The sequence below is a fragment of the Diabrotica undecimpunctata genome, chromosome 3 (genome assembly GCF_040954645.1).
Source record: "Diabrotica undecimpunctata isolate CICGRU chromosome 3, icDiaUnde3, whole genome shotgun sequence".
Taxonomy (NCBI): Eukaryota; Metazoa; Arthropoda; class Insecta; order Coleoptera; family Chrysomelidae; genus Diabrotica; species Diabrotica undecimpunctata.
In genome coordinates, this window is record NC_092805.1 from 151,173,719 (window position 1) to 151,197,179 (window position 23,461).

Consider the following 23,461-nt stretch of genomic DNA (forward strand, 5'->3'; position numbering starts at 1 on the left):
TTAAAATGTGTGGTTTTATTTCCAGCAGTGAAAACTTGTTTATCAGGAATTAAAAACTGCAAATTTATGCATATTTAAGTCTTTCATGTATTATGTATGTTAATTAAAGATTTGTTTATCATATGGGAATGCATTTTATATTCATATATCAAAATTTTGTGATATGATGCATTTATTCAACCATTAAAAACAACACTTTATAGAGTAATGTATAAAAATTGCTTACTATAATTTCTAATTGAAAAATGTTGTGAGTGCAATCATTGAAAATCTCCTCATTATTGTTAATATTATTATTTTCATTATTATTACTCATACGAAAGCTTTCATTATTTGCATCAAAGGTGTCACTGACAAAATCGACAAAATTCTTAAATCAAGAGAAATAAAGACAATATTTACCTCCCAATATAAATTTTCATGTCTTGTCCGATGAATCAAAGACAACATTTCAAATGAACAACACAGAGATTATGAAATTCCTTGTGCAGACTTCCCCCGATCTTATATACGCCAAACAAATCGTAGAATCTAAAATACGAAAAATCCATTTTTGTTCGCAATTCCGATTCTAGCTTACGAACTAGCTCTAGGTCAACACCATCTTCATACAGGTCACAAAATTGATTTCCAGAACCATAGCTTCCTTCCCCTTCTATAAACCAAAAATTATCCGAGAAACCATAGAAATTGAAAAAAGGTCAAATTGTCTTAATAAAAGAGATGACGGCATACGGTTACCTTTTACAAGGAGACCTTGGATAAAGAAAATATCGTCCACTCCACCGTCCAATCAAAATCTTGCCGTCAGAAATGTTCGTGCCAACCGCCGCACCAATCCCGGTGCCAATTACCACGATAACCCCCACGTAGAGGGGCTAGAGGAGTCTAGCTAGATCCAGCGTTTTTTTTTTAATGCTGGATCCAGCGTTTTTTTTTTTTTATATGCTGGAAATGTGGACAGCATTTTTTTATTCTCAAGTTGGCTTAGAATAAAAACGTTTGTCCTATGAGCTGTCTCTAATACTGCGCAAGGTATGCGCAGTATTCTTCTCCAGCACCACATCTCAAAGGCATCAATGTTTTGCCGCTATCGCCCGAGAAGAGTTTAAGTCTCTGCCCCGTATAGAAATATTGAGAATACAAGGGCATTCACCAGTCTCATCTTAATATTTTGACATAGATATGTCTTTCAAAACTTTAGTTAGACGACTCATCGCATTTTTTGCTATACCAATACGTCTCCGAATTTCTGCTTCATAGTTACATCGTTCTTCTTCTTCTTCTTCATCGTTCCATTACGAATGTTGGCGATAATCATGGCAATCTTTATATTATCTGCAGCAGCGCGGAAAAGCTACACAGATGTTGTATTGAACCAGATTCGGAGGTTCTTTAACCAAGATGTTCTTCTTCTTCCTGGACCTCGTTTTCCAAATATTTTTCCTTGCAGGATTACTTGAAGGAGAGCATCTCTGGATTCATTTCGCATAATATGTCCGAAGAACTGTAACTTTCGAGATTTGATGGTGGTCAGTACTTCTCGATTCTTATTAATTCTTTTGAGGATTTCCTCATTTGTGACTCGGTCAGTCCACGGGATCTTAAGCATTTTCCGATATAGCCACATCTCAAATGCTTCCAGTTTTCTGCACATATCTTCGGTCAAGGTCCACGATTCAACGCCATAAAAAAGGACAGAGAAGACGTAGCATCGCAGCATTCTCACTTTTGTATCAAGACAGAGGTTGTGACTCTTGAACAAGGCCTTCATCCGATTGAAGGTGGATCTAGCTTTTCCGATGCGTGCTTTAATCTCCTGGTTGTTAGTCCATTCTTCATTTATTATGGTGCCGAGGTAGTTGTATTGCGTCACTCTTTCTACAGGGGATTGGTTGACGTAGATTTGACCTTCTGTTATTTTTTTCTTGCTAATCCATCGTTAGTTATACTATATCCGATATAAACAAACATATCCACTATCTAGTATTCCTGTAACATATTAGTCAGTTGAATAGTGTGGAATCTGTCGACCAATACTATTTTTGTCTTATCTTTATTGATTTTTAGACCAACTTTATTGCTTACGTACTCAACTCTTCGCAGGAGATTAAACATGTCTCATTTACTGCTATAAGTGTAGTGTCATCACAAATCTTAACTTGGAGATTTTCTTACCAGCCACTATTACTCCACCGGTCCATCCATCTAAAGCCATTTAAAACGAAAGAATTCGTTCAGAAAAAACTTCAAGATGCTTGAAAAAAACAATCAAAAGCCAATAAAGGTAAAAAAGAAAACAATTGAATCAAGTTTTAAGAGCGAAGATGGTTTACTAATTAATGACGATTCAAAAATTGGAAGATGAAGATGATATTCCCAATAAAGCGGCAAAAATGAAAGAACACGATTCTACCAAAATTGGGATTTACTCTTGGGTTTTGATAAAATTTACAGTTGATAAGCATCATTACATTGGAGAGTTTACAGAAATTATTTCCGAAGGTATTGACGTAGCAGTGACTTTCCCATCACTGTCACAAAGAAAAAAAAATGTTTTATATTTCCTACCGTTCCTGACGAAGTCACTGTTTTGCTAAAAGAAATAGTACTGGTCCGGCCAAATCCTACAACTCGGCGTGGGATGCACGTATTTAATTTAGATTTTGGATTAATAGATGCGATCACTATTTGTTAACTTTAATTCTTGTTATCTTTAAATTGAATTTTTTGGGTTTTGAATAAATTTTGTACCAAAAACAGTGCATAATTAACTTAGTGTATGTCAATGTTACTCGACCATTATTAAATATTGGCTTATAACGTAGTTATAATGAGGCTTGTCAAATATTTTACAGCTATATGTATCAGTGTTTAGATATCGTCGTTCCTATGAAGGCTGTCAAGTGTTCCTACAAGTTCCCAATTTGGTTCTCAATAAAACTTAAAGATCTTATTATTTAAAAGAAAAAAGCTCGTCTGAGGCTTAAATTATCTAAATCAAACAAGCACTACTTATTGTTCTCTAATCTGCATGATCAATGTAAAAGTGAACATACACTTTGTCAGAAACAACATTTTTCGTCCCCTGAAAAAAATTTTAGTAATAACCCCTGGGAATTTTGGGGATACATTGACAGACTTCGTAAATCTTCGAGATACCCCCAAGAAATGTATCTAGGTGATAGAAGGGCACAAGGCAATATCGAAACTGCCAACCTTTTTGCTGAGTTCTTCTTTAGTGTATATGAGAATGATAAAGGTGCTCGCATTCCAGATTTTGAAAACTGTTTCAGACACATTGACCCTGTAAACCTAATTCAAGTTGACACTATATCAGTGTTTGATGAATTAAGAAAACTTCCAAACAAATTCTCCTCGGGGCCTGATGGAATCCCACCGGTATTATTAAAGCACTGTCTATGCCCCTAAAATATCTTTATAATTTATCTCTTATGACTGGTGAGTTCCCTTCTTTCTGGAAGAACATTATATTGTACCCATTTTTAAGTCAGGTAAAAGGGAATATATTGAAAAATACCGAGGAATTTGTATACAGTCAACAATCCCAAAACTTATCGACAAGCTAGTGACTTCTCACTTATCAAAACTAATAAATAATATAATAATACCCCAACAGCATGGCATTCAAATGAGAAGGAGCACAAGTGTCAAATTTGTTGGTCTACCAAGATGATATATTGGGTGCCTTTGAGAGGAAGTACCAGGTGGACAGCATATATACTGACTTCTCAAAGGCATTCGATAAAGTAAATCATCGTTATTTATTCAGTTAATTAGTATAGCTGGCAAATGGCTTGATTGGTATAATAGTTTTCTTGTGGGTAACACCCAGAGCATTAAGATAAATGGTGTGTTATCTCAATTCGTTGACGTCCTCTCTGGAGTACCACAGGGGTCACATTGTGGTCCTCTACTTTTTGTCCTCTTTGTTAACGATGTTGAGAAAGTCATTAAGTATTCAAAATTTCTCAACTTTGCTGATAATAAAAAAATTTATAAAGTCATGACTTGTCAGTATGATCAAATTCAGCTACAAGAGGATCTCAGCAGATTTAGCGATTGGAGCAAACTAAATGAAATAAATTGAACATTGATAAGTGTTGTGTTATGAATTTTCACAAAAAGCAAACAATTTTAGATTACGTTTATAGCATTGATAACACTCAGCTGTCTAGGCAGGGTTACGTTAAGGATTTAGGTGTTTATTTTGATGGTATTTTAACATTTCGTAAGCTTCTAGAGGTCACAGTAAACAGTGCATTTAAACAATTAGGGTTTATAAGTAGAAACACTTCTCATTTTTCATGTTTTGTTTTACCAATTCTTTTATATAGTCTCATTCACTCCAGACTAGAATATGCAATAGTTGTATGGGGACCTTACTATCAAACATCTATAGACAAGCTTGATCGTGTTCAGCATAAATTTGGTAAACACTATCATTACCGTAGTGCTTTTCATGACCTCTTTGTCCCAGACAGTTATAGTATGATAGCTGATCAGTTGAAAATGGTTTCTATGAATCGGCGAAAAGATTATTTTTGCCTAATATTCCTTTGCAAAATTGCTAATAATTTGATAAATTGCCCTGAACTTTTAAATCGATTGGGTCTTGACACTCTTCATGGAACTAGGTATACTTCGTTCTTTTATTTGCCATTTTATCAATTTAACTATGAATACTTCAAGCCTCTTACTCATATGGTGAGACTATATAATAAATACCAAAGCGATCTCGACTTACTTTTCCAGTTCTTAGAACAATTTAAAAATGTGATAAAGAGTGCTATTTGTGTGATATTAGTTTTTATTCAAGTTAATTATTAATTTTTTTTAATCTTTACTAATAATTTTCCAATGTTATGCTTACTTTGAAAAATTTTATGTAATATATTTTGTTCCAATTTAAATAGTATATCCGTTAATAAATAAATTTAAATTTAATATCAATGCCAATGTTTTCTTAGAGTGTGGATAACATTGACATCTGGCACATTCACAAAAATAAAAAAAAGTATCAATATTTTGAAACTTACAATAAAACTTTTATTCTCGATTTACTCCTGATATAGCAACCTAACAATACTCGTAATTTCAAATTTGTAGTCATATGCGAGAAAAAAAATATTTGGGGAAGATGTGTCAATCTTACCCGGACTTACCTAACCTATAAACTTAAAAACTTTTTGGGCAAAACAATTTCATCTTTTCGTCATTTTTACATGAACATTATTACATCTATTCCATCGAAGTTATGATTCAGATTTTATATAATTTTTGCATTCAATATGCAGAAATAAAACACATTTATTTTTATAAAATTTAACTGCAGTCGAAATAAAAAGATTTCTCTTATTTTTGGCAGTGTACCATATAAAGTTATTTTTAATTGTAAGTGTAAGACTCCCTACAATAGAAAAAAGTTTTGTCGTTTGGTATACTCGATATAGTCCATATCATCCCCCTTTCATTCGCATTGTAACCAAAATAATTTAATGTACTCTTCTAAACATCGACAAACTGCATTCAGATCATAAAATAATAGTAGTCACGAAAACGCTGCGTCCGTTAGACCTATAAAAAAGAAAACAGAATATTTGTAATAGACTGAAAGCTATAGTAGTTGTTGTAGTACTAATGTAATGATCCATATTTAATGTATATAAAGGTCTATGGTAGTGAGTGATGTGGCTGCGAGACGCCAGTGTGACGTCACGAGACGTCTCCGGCGACGCTTAGTCCGGACGGACGCCGATGCCCCTCCTCCAGACGCAAGACTGTCGTGCCCGCAGCTCGACATGCTTCTCGCGCTATGCCAAAAGCTATGATGCCGCTTTTGCCGAATTACTTCCCCTTCTCCAGAAAACACTTAAAATACTAGGGTGTGTTAACTGAAAATCGGTACAAAATCTGCTACATTTATTTACAATAAATAGTTTAAAATTTTCAGAAAAAAAAAAAAAATAAAAATATAGTTTAACACAAACGACTGCATAGAATATTTTCAAATCAGTTTGGAAAATAATTAATAGCATAATCAGTATAATCCAACATTGTAATGACATTTTTATCATTTCCATTTTCACTCAATTGAGTTTTACTTAGAAACTACCTTTTTAACCACAATATCTGTATTTGATCCTAATTTCATGGTTTTATCGTTTCGAAATAGTATTAGAAATGATAATTTCACTACGCGGGTACTTGTTTCCTTTTCGTTGCTATATCTCGGCAGCTATACATTTAAAAAATATATAAAGACACATAAGTTTTTCAATTGAATTTCCTATAAGAGAATTGATTGCAGATTAAAAAAATAATTATTAATGTTACAAAATTAGTAAAAATCATTAAAAAAATGTATAAATCAATGTTTTAATAATATTTTTTAGGTATTTAAAAGCGACACAGAAGCTTTTTAATCAAAACATGTTTTTAATATAGAAAAACACTGCACAAAATTTCAGCACAATCAATGAAATAATTTTCGCAAAATAATTTTGTCATCTAATTTAAAAAAAAATATTAATTTTTTTTTATTTAAGCTTTCAAATAAAACTCGCATTATTGAGATACGTTGAACAGGAGAGCCTAGGAATTTTTTTTTACCTGTACAATTTTTAATTACATTACATTCATTTTTTTGACTGCACAAGTACATTTTTCGGAACTACAAATTCCATCCAATGCCATATATATATATATATATATATATATATATATATATATATATATATATATATATATATATATATATATATATATATATAGCTCTACATGCCCTAGTGGGCCATGAATTGTAATTTTTTTACTGTTTCCCTTTATTTTCCTTTGTCTATGGCCGCAGTTCTCCAATAATTTGTTTATCCTTTCTTACACTCTTCTAGCCACTTTTTTGTGTTCTTCCTTTTGTCTTCTTCTCTTTCCCTCTCCGCAACGCAAGATGACCTAACCTAAGTCTGCTATTCTCGCAAGATGATCTAACCATTTAAGTCTCTGTCCTGACGATTTGGCTAATTTCTGATTTCCCGTTCAGCTCTCCAATTGCATTTGTTAGTCTGCTCCAAACGTCTTCATAGTCTTTTACTTCCCCAAATATATTTTTTAAAATACTCCGTCCCCAGATGTATAGTATATTTTCTTGATTTTTGTTCATAACTAATGTTTCGCTTCCGTATAGGATCGAGGATTAGATCACTGTTCGGTAAAGTCTCAATTTTGCCTCTCTATTAATGTTTTTAACACTTAGTGGTTTGTGCAGAGCTACGACCGTCTTAGTTTCTTGGCTTTCTTCCCCTTCACTTTTTGTAGTTACCCCATTTCAGTCCTCTTATTATTCACTTATCTACGACCCAGTTCTCCAAATAAACCCTGAGTGGCCGTTCGCAACGTTTCGGTTTGCTTTGGTTGCCGTATCTCCACCCCAATAGTTCATGTCCCAAATTTTCAACCTCCTATAATAAAACTCTATGTAGTAGGCAAAATAATCAATACACGTATGCTGCACCAATTTAACATAACCGTTAGAAAATTTAACATATTAATTTCCCCAAAAAGGATAAAATGCTTTGTTATAACAGCAAACTTACTAAGAAGTAAATTGAAGCTGGAAGGTCAGATAATAGAACAAGTGATAGAGTTTAAATATCTAGACATTACATTATCTAGCTACGGAAAGCTCGAAACAGAAGTGGAAGATCAAGTAAATAGAGCAATTAGAGCCGCAGGTTGCCTGGATGAAACAATAAGGAGATATAAAAATATCGGAAAAATGTATAAAACAGTCATCAGACCAATAATGACATACGCGGCAGAACCACAACCTGACACAGAGAGTACAAAAATAATGTTAGAACCAGCAAAGATGAAAACACTGTAGGATAGAGCTAAAAGTACAGATGTACGCCGTAGATGCAAGGTGGAGAATATCAAGGACTAGGTAAAAAATAAAAGAGTTGATTGGAGTGATCGTATAGGCCTAATGACAACAAATAGAGTATTACAGATGGCAAGAGACGGTTCTCCAATAAAAAGACGATCAGTAGAAAGACCACGAAAACGATGGAACGACAACTGACTTGAGGAACATTGAAAAACCTACAGAATCATGAATCGTATTTTCGAATTCATTCGAGTATATTTCGCATACGAAATTAGAAAAAATTCGCTCGAAATTCAGTTTTTTGTATTTTTGAATACTGCGTGTACAAGTTTTTTCACATACGACGACTCGAATGGGTCTAAACCATTCGAATTTCCATACCAGTATACGATTAAAGTACTTCTTGTGATTTAAGTTGTCTTTCGGTTCCGTCTCATACCCCATATCCTCTTTTGACCTTCGCAGTCATGTTCCATATCTTTATAGTATTTCTCCCAAAACTGTAATTCGATTGGCTCGATTCCTGTGTTTACTTTTTTGTAACAATTTTATAATTATGATAGGTTTAGCATTCCGATTTTCAGAATTATATTTTTTATCATGCTGCATGTTTAAAATCTATCACTTTGTGGATAAGAATATCATCTTATCCATTAGGTCGATTTGATACTCTGCAAAATAATGATTTCAAATACTTCTACGTGACGCTATAAAAGATTTATCTACGTACTTGTAAGATTTCTTAAGTATGCAACTGAAAATATGGAAAAGGCAAAAAAAAAAAGAATCGCCAATTAGTTTTTAATAGTCATAAACTCTTATGAAGTTTTTACACACGTCTCATATTTTTCTGGTAATTGGCATTCCGGTTTAGTTGCATTCTCAGGATTTGTACATTTATATTTGGACCTTATAGCATTTTTGACATCATTGTTGATTTGATTCGTTCTTTTAATATCTTTCAATACTATGGGAATTAGGAGGTCTGGTATATCTTGAGCATTGAAAAGTTTCCTACACTCTCCAAATTCCTAAAAATAAAAAAGAAGTATTTATTGAATAAATTTTATTTTATGAATTATTAACTGAATAATTGTAATAAACTGAAAAATAGGATCGCATTAATTATATTTATATATAGCATCACAAAAAGTACAAAATCTTTTAGATCAATTACAAAACTAGCTTAAGCGATAGAGGATCAGTTTTAATGCTAGCAAATCAGTACAAATTACTTTTACAACAAGAAAATCTACATGTCCACAAGTTCATATTAATAATACTCCAATTCCTATAAAACCAGTCGTCAAATACTTGGGATTGCACCTGGATGAAAAACTTACATGGACACCGCACATTAAAACTAAACGGAAACAACTGGATCTTAAACTAAAAAATATGAACTGGCTATTCAACAAAAGGTCTTAGTTATCTCTTGAAAATAAACTGCTTCTGTACAAAGCTACTTATACCAGTTTGGGCATATGCAATAGAACTATGGGGCTGTAGTAAACCTTCAAATATGAAGATACGTCAAACATTCCAATCCAAAATGCTCCGTAATATAAGTAAAGCTCCGTGGCATCTTTCTAACCAAACACTTCACAATGATCTGGACATCCTATTACTTAAGAAAGTAATAAAGAATTACTCAATAAAATATAAAAATCGCACCACTGATCACAATAACGAACTGATAAATAATTTAATTTATATTTAAATGGGAATAAGCCATGTTTGTATTTTGAGAACGATTTCCGAAGTGGAAATTGAAACGTCAATAAACGTATTTTAACCTTTAATTGTGGCTTATTCCCATTTAAATATAAATTAATTTAAAATGCCACAAGAAAATAGCTTCAGAACAAGATAAATAATTTATTCACCCAACCACTTGCCGAAAGAAGATTGAAGAGGGTATGGCCAGAAGACCTACCGAAATAATACTTAGAGAACCATCACTCGACGGTACTTAACTCACGTTAATTTACTTACAGACTATTTACTTATTACTCTGTGTATAGAGTAGATTCTAAACAAGCAATGTAACAATAAAAAAAATGAGTTATATTTAGTGACAAAATGCACCAAAAGAAACGTTAATTCTTCCGATTATCTTTAAATGTTAAAATTTTAGAAACAGCTATATTATAACAACAGATGTGTATTGTAGGTCTTTTTTGGTACCTATTTGGCTATTGACTGTCATCCTGGCAATTTTGCCTTTTTTAGAGTTACATAAAATAGGCCTACAGTTATGAAGTCAGAAAATACTTTATCTTCCAGACCTTACTTACAAACTCAATAGCCAACTAAAGTAACCATCATTATCACATAAGGCTGCATTATCATTGGTGATGCAGTCTTATAATAGATCTTCGACCGCCCCAAGTTCATTTCGCCAGTCAGCCCTATCCATTGTCAACTGTTGCTATTTTTCTTCACCTATTTTCCAGTACGATCATTTACACAATCCTTTAATCTAAATTTTGGCCTACCTCTTCATCTACTTCCCACTGGCTATGACATAAGGATTCGTCGACGACGGTTCGCTTGTGGTAGTTCACTCTGTATTCCTACTTTGCAAACCAAACAACTTTACTCATTGTAGCCCTTACTAGTCTTAGTTTATCGGTAATGTAGAATGCGTCCATAGCTTCATACAATTTAATTCGTAGCACTATCATAGGAAGATTTAAAATCTATAAAGAGGTGGTAGATATCGATATTGAATTCGTTGGTTTTTTCAATATTTGGAAATTTGGTTCACTGTTGATTGACCAGACCTAAAACATGCATTCCAACTATCACTCTTTTTGTGTAACACACCAACAATTCCAGTACACCACTCTTCCGGAAAATGCTCCCCATACCAAGCTCTTACCATTATTTTTGTATTTGATTGGTACGACTATCACTCCCACATTTATTAAGTTCTGCAGAAACAAGAGGTTCTAATGGTGTATTATATCTTGCTTATGGAGGTGGTGGATTTTCATCTTTAACTTCGGTGGAAATAAGCTCTTAATACTGTTTCAGCCACCTATCTAATACGTCCTCTTTTTAGTGAGTATATATACTTTCTTATTTTTCCATATTCTCGGTCTTGATTTAAAACATTTTCTTGTGTTATTTAAAAATTTATAAAATTTTCTGGTTTGGTTAGGATTTGAAATTCTAGCTCAAAATTTTGCGCCAACTATAAAGTAATCAGGGTCGTATTTTCGAATTCATTCGAGTATATTTCGCATACGAAATTAGAAAAAATTCGCTCAAAATTCAGTTTTTTGTATTTTTGAATACTACGTGTACAAATTTTTTCATATACGAATTAAATAATTCAATAATGTTACCTAAAGTCAAAATTAAAATCTAATTGATTATAAATAAATTGTTGGAAGTGCATTCTCATGATCTTTCTAGTTCTTTACACAATAAAATAAACCTTAATGTTTTTTACTTAAGTTTTTATAATAACTTTTTTATATACATGTATGATTATCACATGTTCTTTTACTGTGCTAATTTTGTTAATTTGTAAACTATACTTAGTTTCAATTAATTGTTTTATACAACTTTAACTCTAAATGTCCAGTTTCGTAAGCTTTTTCATATCTTTAACATCATTGACTGCTACATGTCTTTGTAAGGTAACACACATTTTTCAACTTCTCTATGGATGTTTGGTTTCATATTGTTCTTTTTAGATGAACTGATGATGCTTTCTGAGCAGAAAGCGAAACGTCTTCAATAAATAGATGAAGTAGCCACCTTCTTTGTCTTTTATTTCTCCACTTTGACCGAAAAACCCACCACTCTTCGAGTGTACCTTAGTTTATATATATATATATATATATATATATATATATATATATATATATATATATATATATATATATATATATATAGATATGTATTCATGGATTCTATAGTATTCACTGCCTTCCCTCGCTTAACCGTTTCCATCTCTCTCTGTTGTCCCATTCTCCATCGTTTAGGCCTCTCTTTTTCATGGCGTCGTCTACTTCGTTCCTCCAGGGTTTTTGGGGGTGGTCCTCTTTTCCTCCTTCCTATGGGACTCTATGTCTGTCGCTAGTTCTTCTTACCATGTCCATACCACTTTAGTCTTTTTTGTTCTATATATGTTAGTATGTCTGTTTTTATTGATGTTCTTTGCTTCTTTTCGTCATTACTTCTCCTATCCATTCTTGTTACACTGCAGCATATTCGCAGGCATTCCATCTCTGTTGCTACTATCTTACTGCTGTTTTTTTTGTTTATGATCCAATTTCCTATCCATTCTTGTTACACTGCAGCATATTCGCAGGCATTCCATCTCTGTTGCTACTATCTTACTGCTGTTTTTCTTGTTTATGATCCAATTTTCAGCCCCATATGTCATAATACTTTGATTAAAAAATGTCCTTTTTCGTGATTAAAAACCCCAAGTATTTGAATTTATCCTTTCCTTCAATTGTTACGTTGTCATTAATCTGTAGATCTTCTATGTCTTCTACACTTGTAGATAGGTACTCGGTTTTCGCGAGGTTAATATTTAGGCCAGCCTTGGTATATTCTTCTTGTAGCTTCTTCATCATGTAGCTGAGTCTCATCGTCTTGGTCGTGTGCAATCACTACTTGATCGTCTGCAAAGCTTAACGTATATAGGTATTCATTCCGTACCGGTACTCCCATGCCTTCGCATTTTCTTTTCCATGTAGTCAAGGCTTTCTCTAAGTATATTTTGAATAGGGTTGGAGATGTGGAACAACCCTGCAGGAGCCCTTTTGTTGTGGTGAAGTCTCCTATGATTCTTGTTCCCATTTTAATGGGCACTTTATTTTCTTTGTACAGAGCTTTTGTAGCTTCTATGAGTTCCGTTTGTATTTCTAATTTGTACATTGCCTCCCATAGTTCTGACCTTGGTACACAGTCATACGCCTTTCTCAGGTCCACAAATGTCAAATGTATATCTCTATTTTTTGCTTTTTTCTTTTCCAACAGTTGTTCCAATGTGTATATGTGGTCTATGCATGATCTTTCTGCTGTGAAGCCTGCCTGATCTTCCTCGATTTTGCCTTTTATCGCTTGCTCTATCTTTTCTCGCAGTATCTTCCCATATAATCTTCCTATTGATGATATAACGCTCATTCCTCTGTAGTTTTTGCATCGTTTTCTATTTCCTTTCTTAAATATAGATGTCATATATGCCTCCTTCCATTCCTACGGGAGCTATGCTCCGTTTATTTCTTTCTGAAATATCCATTATATCATCCGGTGTAATTTTTTTGATCCGTATTTTATAAGTTCCAGGTCCCGGTTCTTTCTTATTTTTGATTGCTTTTATGGCCGTTCTCAGTTCCCTATCTGTTATTTCTATTTCTTGTTGTGGGGATCTACTTCATCTTAGCCTGTTTTCTTTTTCAATGAATTGTGGTCTTTGTTTTGTTAACAGTTCCTTGTAATAATTCTTTTATTCTTTGCTTTGTATATTTCCCAATTTAATTTTTTATTTTGAGTTTTGTTTCAATCCTCTCAGTACTTTCCATGACTCCGAAGTTCTTGTACCTCCTATGTATATTTCAATATTTAAGCAGGTTCTTTCCCATTCTTCATTCTTTGCTTCAAATGCTGCTTGTTTTATACTCGCCTTTATATGCTCGTATATTTCTTTAATGTTGCCGTATCTAAATTCTATTAATTTTTGGTCTAGACGTTGTTGGTATAGTTTTCTTATTGATTGTTCTTAGAGTAGTTCTATATTGTATTATTTTTCTCTTACAGTGTTCAACGGTTCTTCTGTAGAGGGGGTCTTGTTATGTTTCCAATACACAATTATTCAGATTAAAAAATATTTAAACTGTACTAATAATGAAACAGGCGGTAGAGACCCGATAAATAAGTATTAATTCAATTTGTCGTTAGAAAATATACACTACTATAACGAACATAAGCACTAAAGTGTATACAACAATAAAATTAGTGCTTAAGCTTTCAGACCTTATTGTTATATTATTTCTTCCTGATGTAATCTGAAAATTAAATTATAGAATTCTAGAAAGAACATGTTAATTTAGTGAGTATATATCAAACACAAAAAACCGGATATTGGATACTATTATTCTTTACCAGCACGTCAAATCTATCGCCTATGTCCAAATCAGTCATACATTGAAACATATTTTTGCCGGAATTTCCTATATCGTTTTTATATTTATCCAATATTTTTTTATAATCTTCTATAGCCTTTTGATTACTCTTACTATTATAATAAGTCTCAGTAATTTTCTTGATAATTGGTTGACTTTTCTCAATACTTCCTGCCCAAATAAATGCCTTAGAACATTGAACTGCAAGTCTGGCTTTTGCCGGAGGAGGAGCTACAAAACAAAAGTCCATCATTTATGACATCAACAATAATAAAATAATTTATTTATATATAATTTAGATATATTTTTTACAGCTTCCCAATCTTTCAAATTTGACTCTAATGTCTTACACACTCCATTTACACTACAGGAACTCCTAAATATTCTTGCAACTTTTAAAAATTCAGCTGCAGGTCCCGCAGGTTCCCATATCTGACATAAAAAAATTGCTTATACTGAACAGCGTAATATGGAACAATCAGAAATTTCCAATATTATGGAGGGAATCTGTTGTTATATCAATCAAGGAACAGGACAAATCCCCGAATAATCCAAATTCCTACCGTCTTTATTCACTGACATGCACCTTGTGTAAGCTGCTAGAAAAACTAATAAACAAAAGACTTGTGTGGTATCTAGAAAAACACAAAATTTTAGACCTTTTTAATGTTACAGAGGTCACAACCGCCTTTCAAAATAAGCAAGATTTAATAGCAACATCATTTAACATCGAGAGAGCCTTCTACACTATATTACGTTCTACAGGAACTACATTATCTTTTATCGAACTGTTTCTTTCTAATCGCCGCGTCAAAGTATTAGTTAACGGAAAAGTTTCTTTAACCTACGTTCAGAAAAATGGGGTACTCCAAGTGTCAGTTCTAAGTTACACTTTATTTATAATAACAACTATTAATGAAATTTGCAAGAATATTCAAAACCCAGTGAAGTACAACTTATATGCTGACGACCTGATTTTATATTGCCGCAGTAAAGATACATTCACAGCTACAAACTTAATCCAAAAAGCACTAAATGACCTAACTTTTTGGTCTATAGGCTTTGGTATTAGTTTTTCTGCTGAAAAGTCAAAAGTACTCAAATTCAGTTAAAGAACACATAGCATATTATTACCTCAAATTACATTAAATGATACTCCGCTTACAGTAGCTAAAGAACACAAGATTCTTCTTCTTCTTGATGTGCCTATCCGTTACCTTTTTTCACGATCATTATGGCAATCTTTATCTTATCTGCAGCAGCGCGGAAAAGCTTCACAGATGTGTATTGAACCAGATTCTGAGGTTCTTCAACCAAGATGTTCTTCTTCTTCCTGGACCTCGTTTTCCAACTATTTTTTTTTTGCAGGATGGCTTGAAAGAGAGCATATCTGGATTCATTTCGCATAATATGCTTTCAAATACTCGCAGTTTTCTGCACATATCTTCAGTCAAGGTCCACGATTCAACACCATAAAAAAAAGGATAGGGAAGACGCAGCATCGCAGCATTCTCACTTTTGTATCCAGAGAAAGGTTGTGACTCCTGATGATGGTCCCCATCCGTTTGAAGGTGGATCTAGCTTTTCGCATGCGTGCTATAATCTCCTGGTTGTTGGTCCATTCTTCATTTATTATGGTGCCGAGGTAGTTGTAGTGCGTCAGTCTTTCTACAGGGGATTTGTTGACGTAGAGTTGAGCTTCTCTTATCCTTTTCTTGCTAATTATCATTAGCTTTATTATCTTAACGTTTATATTGAGTACATTTTATTGACTGTAATACATGATTTTGTTTATAAGAACTTGTAGGTCTTCTAAGTTGTCCGCAAATACTATGGTGTCATCTGCATATCTGATGTTCTTTAGCCGGTAACCATTTAGTAGAATACCTTTTTCAGTTTCGTGCAAAGCTTCAATAAATATTCTTTCAGAGTACAGATTGAAGATTAGAGGAGACAAAATACAGCCTTGCCTCACTCCATGCGTGATTAGAACACAAGATACTAGGTTAAATTTTTGATAGTCGACTAACATGGAAACTACAGATTGCAAACGTCAAAGCTGGTTGCTTAACTAGATTAAATCTATTAAAATCTCTAGCAAATCATCACTGGGGAGTTGATGAAGATATCCTAATTATCCTAATCTCTCGACAGGATTATGGATGGTTTGTATACACGGTAGCATCAAAGGCTTATTTACAGACTCTTGATATTATTTAGAATACCGCATTACGAATATGTCACGACGCTTTCACATCCAGTCCTGCCGAAAGCCTTCGCTGTGAAACAGCTGAACTTCTCTTTTCGCTTCTCAGGCAACAACTTCTTCTGGCATACTTTGCTAGAGTATCTTCGAATCAAAACAACCCTATATATAAGCTAATATACATACCCTAGAATTATGAGCCTAATAATAAATACCAGACATTACCTCAAATTTTACTTCCCATTTTACGACCTGTTGATTTTTCAATAACAGATACTCATAAAAATCAACTCCTTGAATTAATAACACACCAAAAATTAACCTTTCGCTTAATAATTATTACAAAAATAAAATCAACAGCCAAATTCTGAGGCAATCTTTCCTAGAGCTGGTCAACACAAACTTATATGACAAGACTCTCTACACAGATGCATCTAAAACTGAGACAGGTATCGGACATTTTGTAATAACTTCAAATAGTATCATTCAAAAGTTCTGCCTTCCAAAATTCACCTCTATCCATACAGGAGAGCTGTACGCCATCCTAGAAGCATTAAAGGGCTTATGTAATCAAATTAAAGCCAAGAACACTGCAATATGTACAGATTTGATTTCCTCCATCGACTCGATTAAAAATATATATTCCGAACATGCATTAGTTCATGCCATACATAAAGCAACAAACTGTCTCACTTCTTCTGGAACAAACATAACAATTATCTGAATTACATTCAAATTAGACATCAAATCTGTTCAACTAGCATCAGATCTAAAACTACTTTTAAGGTTCCAACTGTAAAAGTTATGGCAACCTTTCAGATATCTAACTTAATTAGAAGAGACAAATGAATCATTCGCAGACTAAGAATTGGTCACACACGGCTAACACGTGTCCATACCTGATGGCTTCGGAGAAATCACCTGTTTGTGTGAAAAGTCTTAATTTTTCCGAGGTTTCCCATATTTCTCGGGAGTGAAAACTATGTAGTTATTCATATTTCGACGAGCTACCCCAGATTAAAAAAAGAGGCTTCTAACTGGAATGGAAGCCGAGATAATGTAAATTTTTCCTACATGTTTCAATTTGATGTTCCGATCTCTAAAATAAAAACGGAGCTGAAACAGTTATCCCATCCACTTTCCTATGTCGATCTTTGGAAAGTACCTTCGTTTCGAAGGGCTGTAGGTTTCGAAAAATTTGATGAATTTTATAGCTATAAGTTTCAATATAAAAAATTTTAAATTTGTGCAAATTTTACTTCTTAATGTTTATAAACAATGGAAATATGATTTTTTTTAAAAATGGTCCCTAACTTCGTTCTTATTGATCATAGAAGGTTTTTTTTAATGTGTTTTTTTTACCACCTATCCAAAGGTTGTACGTACAAGTCTGTAGCTTGAAAAATATAGGAGTTATTACAATTGTTTATAAGCAAAAAAACATACCCCTTTTTAAAACGTTTATTTTGTAAATAATTTCGATGAAAAGGCAATATGCATTTAACTTCTGAGTTTAAGGCTTAAAGGATCCTACGAAATTTGCTAAATGTGTCTTGCATCATTAATAGAGCAAGTTAAATAGTTTAAATATTTAGCCTCAGGGATAAACAAATTAAATAACTTTTAAACTATTTGACTGATCAGGGGGAAATTTCGCACAAATTTAAAAGACGTTTATTCCTCGATGTTCAAATGTAATAATAACATTTTATTTTGTTAATAAAAAAATTAATAAAATTTATATACCAGTGCAAAAAAACTGCTTTTTTGCAAATAACTCCGTAAATTATTTATCAATTTTAATTTAAATGACGAGAAAATAAAGATATTCCTGATATAAAAAAATGATACAAATATTGTTTATGTAAAGTATAAGGAAAACAACTTATAGACAAAAAATCAAATTGTGACCATAAATTATATTGTTTAAAAAACGCAAGGTAAAAATACGAGTACTTTTTCATCTATTCGTCATCTAGTAACCCCTACCTATGTCTTAAAAGGTTCAGATATCTGCGAAAAATTTTGCCGTGAAATCGATTATTTTTGCATAACCAGACTGGGCTATATGTATGCAGCCAATGGAGGCAGCAAACTAATCATATTTAAAGTATCACCACTCCCTGACAAGGGCTTAAGGAATGAGGAGGAGGATATATACCTAGTATATGCCTATTAAATTTAGACACTAAGTCATTTCCAAAAGGATACTGTTTACTTGTGTTTTTGAGCTCAACTCTAGAAAAAAATTGCAAGAGACCTTTTTTAAAATTAAATGATCCAAAAAATATTAAAAAAAATTATGCAAGGTAAAAAATGTGGACCCTCTTTTTCGCATGAACTACTTCTTCAACCTTATTCCAGTCTACCTCACAAAAAATCTCTCTTTGAAATATTTTTTCGAGCAAACCTGAGCTTCGACTTGTCTAGGAACGAGACGTTGTTACAGGTCCTACTTCTAAAGATGAAAAGAAAGTATTAAAAAATAGTTCAGAAAATTAAGAAGCTTTCAGCGAGCAAGTACACGTAGTGAGAAAAAGATCTAAGTGTCTATTGAAAGAAGTCCACAGGTAAAAGTAAGAAGGTCCTTAAAATTTTTCTCAGAATTATCCATACACGAATTTACAAGAAGTGCGAGTTCCAGATGAGCGACACTCAATTCGGATTTCGAAACGGATTGGGAACACGAGAGGTTCTTTTTGCTTTAAATGTGTTAACGCAACGATGCAGAGACATGAATGTAGATGTATATGCATGTTTCATTGACTCTACTATGACTGACTATATATTAACAACTGGAGTTGACGAACAAGACTTGCGAATTATCTCAGAATTATACTGGCACTAAACGGCAACAATTGAAATAGAGCACACAACATCCGAAAATATACAAATCCAACGAGGAGTGAGACAAGGTTGTGTCTTATCACCGCTACTGTTTAATTTGTATTCGGAGCCTATATTTAGAGAAGCATTAGACGAGGTCCAAGGCGGAATTAAGATTAACGGAATCAGCATAGACAACATCAGATATGCTGATGTTACGCTCTTAATAGCAAGCAACGCACAAGAACTAAAAAATATAATAAATGCGGTAGTTTACCATAGCGAAATGTTCGGTTTACATCTAAACATTTCCAAAACTAAAACTTCAGTATTTTCAAAGACACCAATAAACGTACAATGTGTATGCCAAGGGTCAAATAATAGAACAGGTAAATTCCAACAAATATTTGGGAGCAAATATCAATAGTCAGTGTAATCCAAAAAATAAATCCAATCAAGAGTCGAACAAGCAAGGAAAGCATTCATGAGCATGAAAACATTTTTTACAAGATCAGACCTTAGTCTGCAGCTTAGAATCCGAATGATCAGATGTTACGTTTTTTCTATCTTACTGTATGGCTGTGAAAGTTGGACAATGGACTCTGAAATAGAAAAAAGAATAGATGCCTTTGAGATGTATATATACAGACGAATGTTGAGGATTCCATGGGTACAAAGAGTTACTAATGTTGAGGTACTTCGCATGTATAAACAAAAAGAATTACTAAGAGTAATTAAAGAGAGGAAAATGCAATACTTGGGTCATGTGTTGAGAGACGAAAGATACGAATTACTTTAAGTTATACTGGAAGGAAAAGTACAGGGCAAAAGATCAGTAGGAATACGACAGAACTCGTGGATGAAAGACCTAAGGAGATGGTTCGACCGCTCATCTGCAGAAATCTTTCACAGAGCAGTTTCCAAAACTACAATTGCCATTTGGATGGCCAAGCTTCGAAAGGAGACGGCGCCATGAGAAGAAGAAAAGAAGGCCTAGACCCAAAAATCTTAAAAATCACAAACAATCTTTTAAGTTGTAATATAGATAATTTTATTAAGACTTAACGATCAATTGAAACTCTACAATCAAATAATATACATAATTACTATAAAAAATATTTTAAAAAACACTTACTGTTGTCTCCATTAGAAATACCAGCAAAAAGCGCCGTGAGGATTAGAACTAGTCCTGTGGTTACCCTCATGTTTGTGTAAAGATAGTAAATGAGTTGCTTTATATACTGTAAGGCTCTCGACGTAATAAGTCGACTTTATTAGAGCTGTAACAAAAGTTTAGAGTATTCCTAATTATTCATGGCAATTATTACCATAAAAACTAATTAATAAGCAAAGTAAATATTCATTAACAAGTTATTGTTATTCCTTATCTAATAATTGTTTACCACAAGGAAAGTATATGATATAATATCGTAGGTATAAGTTTTTTATAAAGATAATTTTAAAAAACCATACTACTCATTACAGTGTATGAAGCAAATAAAAGACAAATTCAGCGTTTCAGAAACCACAATAATTATTTCAAATAGAAATAGATATCATGAGAAATTCATGGGTTTTATTAGATCATAGGAAAGATCTTTTCAAGATCTATTTAACTGTAGAAATAGTTTAAGTTTTACTTTTTTGCGCACTATTAAACATTTATTTTTAACTCACTATAATCTTTTTTCATTACTGAGGGTCGTAGTATATCCTGACATGCTCTTATGGACTCAGATAATGTCCTGCTATTAGCTTTATGAGCCATTTCTGCCTCTGTAACCTTCAAAATTTTTCGAAATGATCAATAATGAAATCTACAAAATTCTCATTACTTCTTGTATATCATTAAATCTTTAAAACACTGTGAGACAAATAGAGGAGAGTTGAGTTTGTTAAGCTCTTAGAGGACTGAGTAATTTGTTCTGTATTCGGTGCATGCTATTCGAAGCATTTTCCTCCAACGACCAACACCATATCTCGAAGAAGTCAATTTCTTTTTCATCTTCCGATTTCATTGTCGATTGTCCAATCTATAATACTTCTTCTTCTTCTTCTTTCTTGTTGTATGTAGGCTTTAAAGCCTGTTTCTTTTTCAATGTTAGCCTCCTAAATTGTTTCAATTATCGCACGATCTTTTTCTTGGTCTTGGAACACTTCTTCGTCCATTTGGTGACTTATTTCGTGCTATTCATACTATCCTATCCTATGCCATTCTACTAATGTGTTCGTTCCACTCCTGTTTCCGTTTTTCACCCATCCATTTATGTCTTCTATATTTCATGTTCTTCTTATGTTTTCGCTTCTCTCTCTATCCAACAGACTTTCCCTGATATTCGTCATAGTATTTTCAACTCTGTTGTATCTAGTAAGTCGTCTCGTTTTAGATGTGTCAGGTCTTATCTTCGCCGTGTATATTGACATAGGTCTAGTTGCTGCTTTATAAATTCTTGTGTTTGTGTCTTGTCTTAGATGTTTATTCTTCCAGATTGTATCATTTAGAGATCCCGCCGCTTTACTTGATTTTAAGGTTTGTTGTCGTACTTCTTTTTCAACATCTCCGTGACTACATTCGGTTTTTTCTGCTGATATTATCAGATTGTATTTCTTGGCTGTTGTATTGAAGATATGTGTTAATCTGAGCTCGTTTTCTGTCTCAGCAATTAATGCGGCGTCGTCTGCATAACATAATATTTGGATTTCTTTGTTCTCCATTCTATAACCATGACTTTTATGTACTGCTATCATAAAACGCATACCAAGAGGCTATCGCAAAGAATATATCCCTGGCTGGTTGGAAAATAGCGAGGAATTATATCAGAGCTTTCTTGAAACTGCGACCAAGAAATAGCGGATGAACTACTGTACAACCTAGACGCCGCTAGAAGCCAAAAGTGGACCGAAACAGTGGAAAGTCTAAACTTCCAGAAATCAATCAGACAGGCATGGTCATTACTAAGAAAATTAGGGAGTAGTGTCCGTACGAAACGCCGAGAGGCAGCCGTAAAGCCAGATGCCGTAGCATCACATATAGTAAAAACATCCAGGGCACCAAAGGATAAAGCACACACAATCTTCGTAAAGAGAGAACTTAAAACTTTAAAACATGTAGCCACAGAAACGGAGCATTCCCTCCCCTTCAACAGTGAAGACATATCAAAGGCTCTTAAAGACGTTAAGCCAGCAAAGGCCCCAGGATTTGATAATATTCACCCTGAATTCCTAATAAATTGTGGCAAGTATACAAAAGTTTGGCTGGCTGGATTTTTCACAGACATCATGGTAATTGGAAATATTCCACAAGAACTAAAGCGCTCTAAGATAATAGCCATACTAAAGTCAGGCAAACCCACCGACAACCTAAAAAACTACAGACCAATTGCGCTTCTCTTTGCCATCTACAAACTATTAGAGAGTATTATTATAATAGAATCAGTACAGAACTGTTCCAGGCGATCCCAGTCGAACAAGCGGGTTTTCGACCAGAACGAAGCTGTGCAGACCAGGTAATGTCACTCACCACCTACATCGAAGCGGGTTTCCAAAGAAGACTTAAAACTTCAGCGGCATTTATTGATCTCTAGGCAGCTTACGATACAGTATGGAGAGAGGGCCTTATATACAAAATTCTCCGTCCAATCCCCTGTAAACCAATAGCACGCCTAATAGATAGCATGCTCAACGACCGAATGTTTCAAGTAGTGATGGGCACAGATATCAGCCTACCAAAGAAACTTAAGAATGGCCTACCACAGGGATCAGTGCTCTCTCCACTACTATTTAGCTTATACCTAGCAGATATGCCGGAAACACAGTCAAGAAAGTTCGGATACGCCGATGACTGGGCCCTCGCTACACGATGCAGAATACTAGAAACGTCTGAAGAAGTTCTGACGGCAGATTTATATACATTGGGCAAATATTTTCGCAAGTGGCGACTTCAACCAAATGCATCCAAAACAGAAGTTAGTTGCTTTCACCTGAACAATAAACTTGCTGGAAAGGAACTCAACATACGGTTTGAAAATACCACACTTACCCACAACAAAACACCGAAGTACCTGGGCGTAACACTAGACAGAACGCTATCATTTAAAGAGCATTTAACAAAAACTGCCCAAAAGTTGAGTACAAGAAATAACCTTATACAGAAGCTCTGCGGTACCACCTGGGGAGCATCGGTTTCTACTCTCCGCTCTACTGCCTTAGCCCTTGTTTTCTGGACTGCTGAATATTGTGCTCCAGTCTGGCTACACAGTCTACACGTAAAAAAGGTCGACAGTCAGCTGCACAGCACTATGAGGATGAAAGCTGGTACAATTAAATCAACTCCCACCCAATGGTTTCCAGTATTAAGTCACATCCCACCTCCAC

At 33.9% G+C, this 23,461-nt stretch overlaps 2 protein-coding genes across 2 annotated transcripts in view; both read right to left on the bottom strand.

Annotated features, from left to right (window-relative positions):
* The window catches only part of LOC140437569 (myrosinase 1-like), a 370,048-nt gene that overhangs the window by 164,789 nt on the left and 181,798 nt on the right, over positions 1–23,461 (bottom strand). The gene's annotated exons all lie outside the window — the stretch shown is intronic.
* LOC140436226 (uncharacterized) lies at positions 8,694–20,360 on the bottom strand. The gene is made up of 3 exons (XM_072524923.1): positions 20,223–20,360; positions 14,036–14,286; positions 8,694–8,937 (listed from the first exon to the last, which is right to left on the bottom strand). The coding sequence occupies exons 1-3, from the start codon at positions 20,290–20,292 to the stop codon at positions 8,725–8,727; spliced, it is 534 nt and encodes a 177-aa protein (XP_072381024.1). The 5' UTR covers positions 20,293–20,360; the 3' UTR covers positions 8,694–8,724.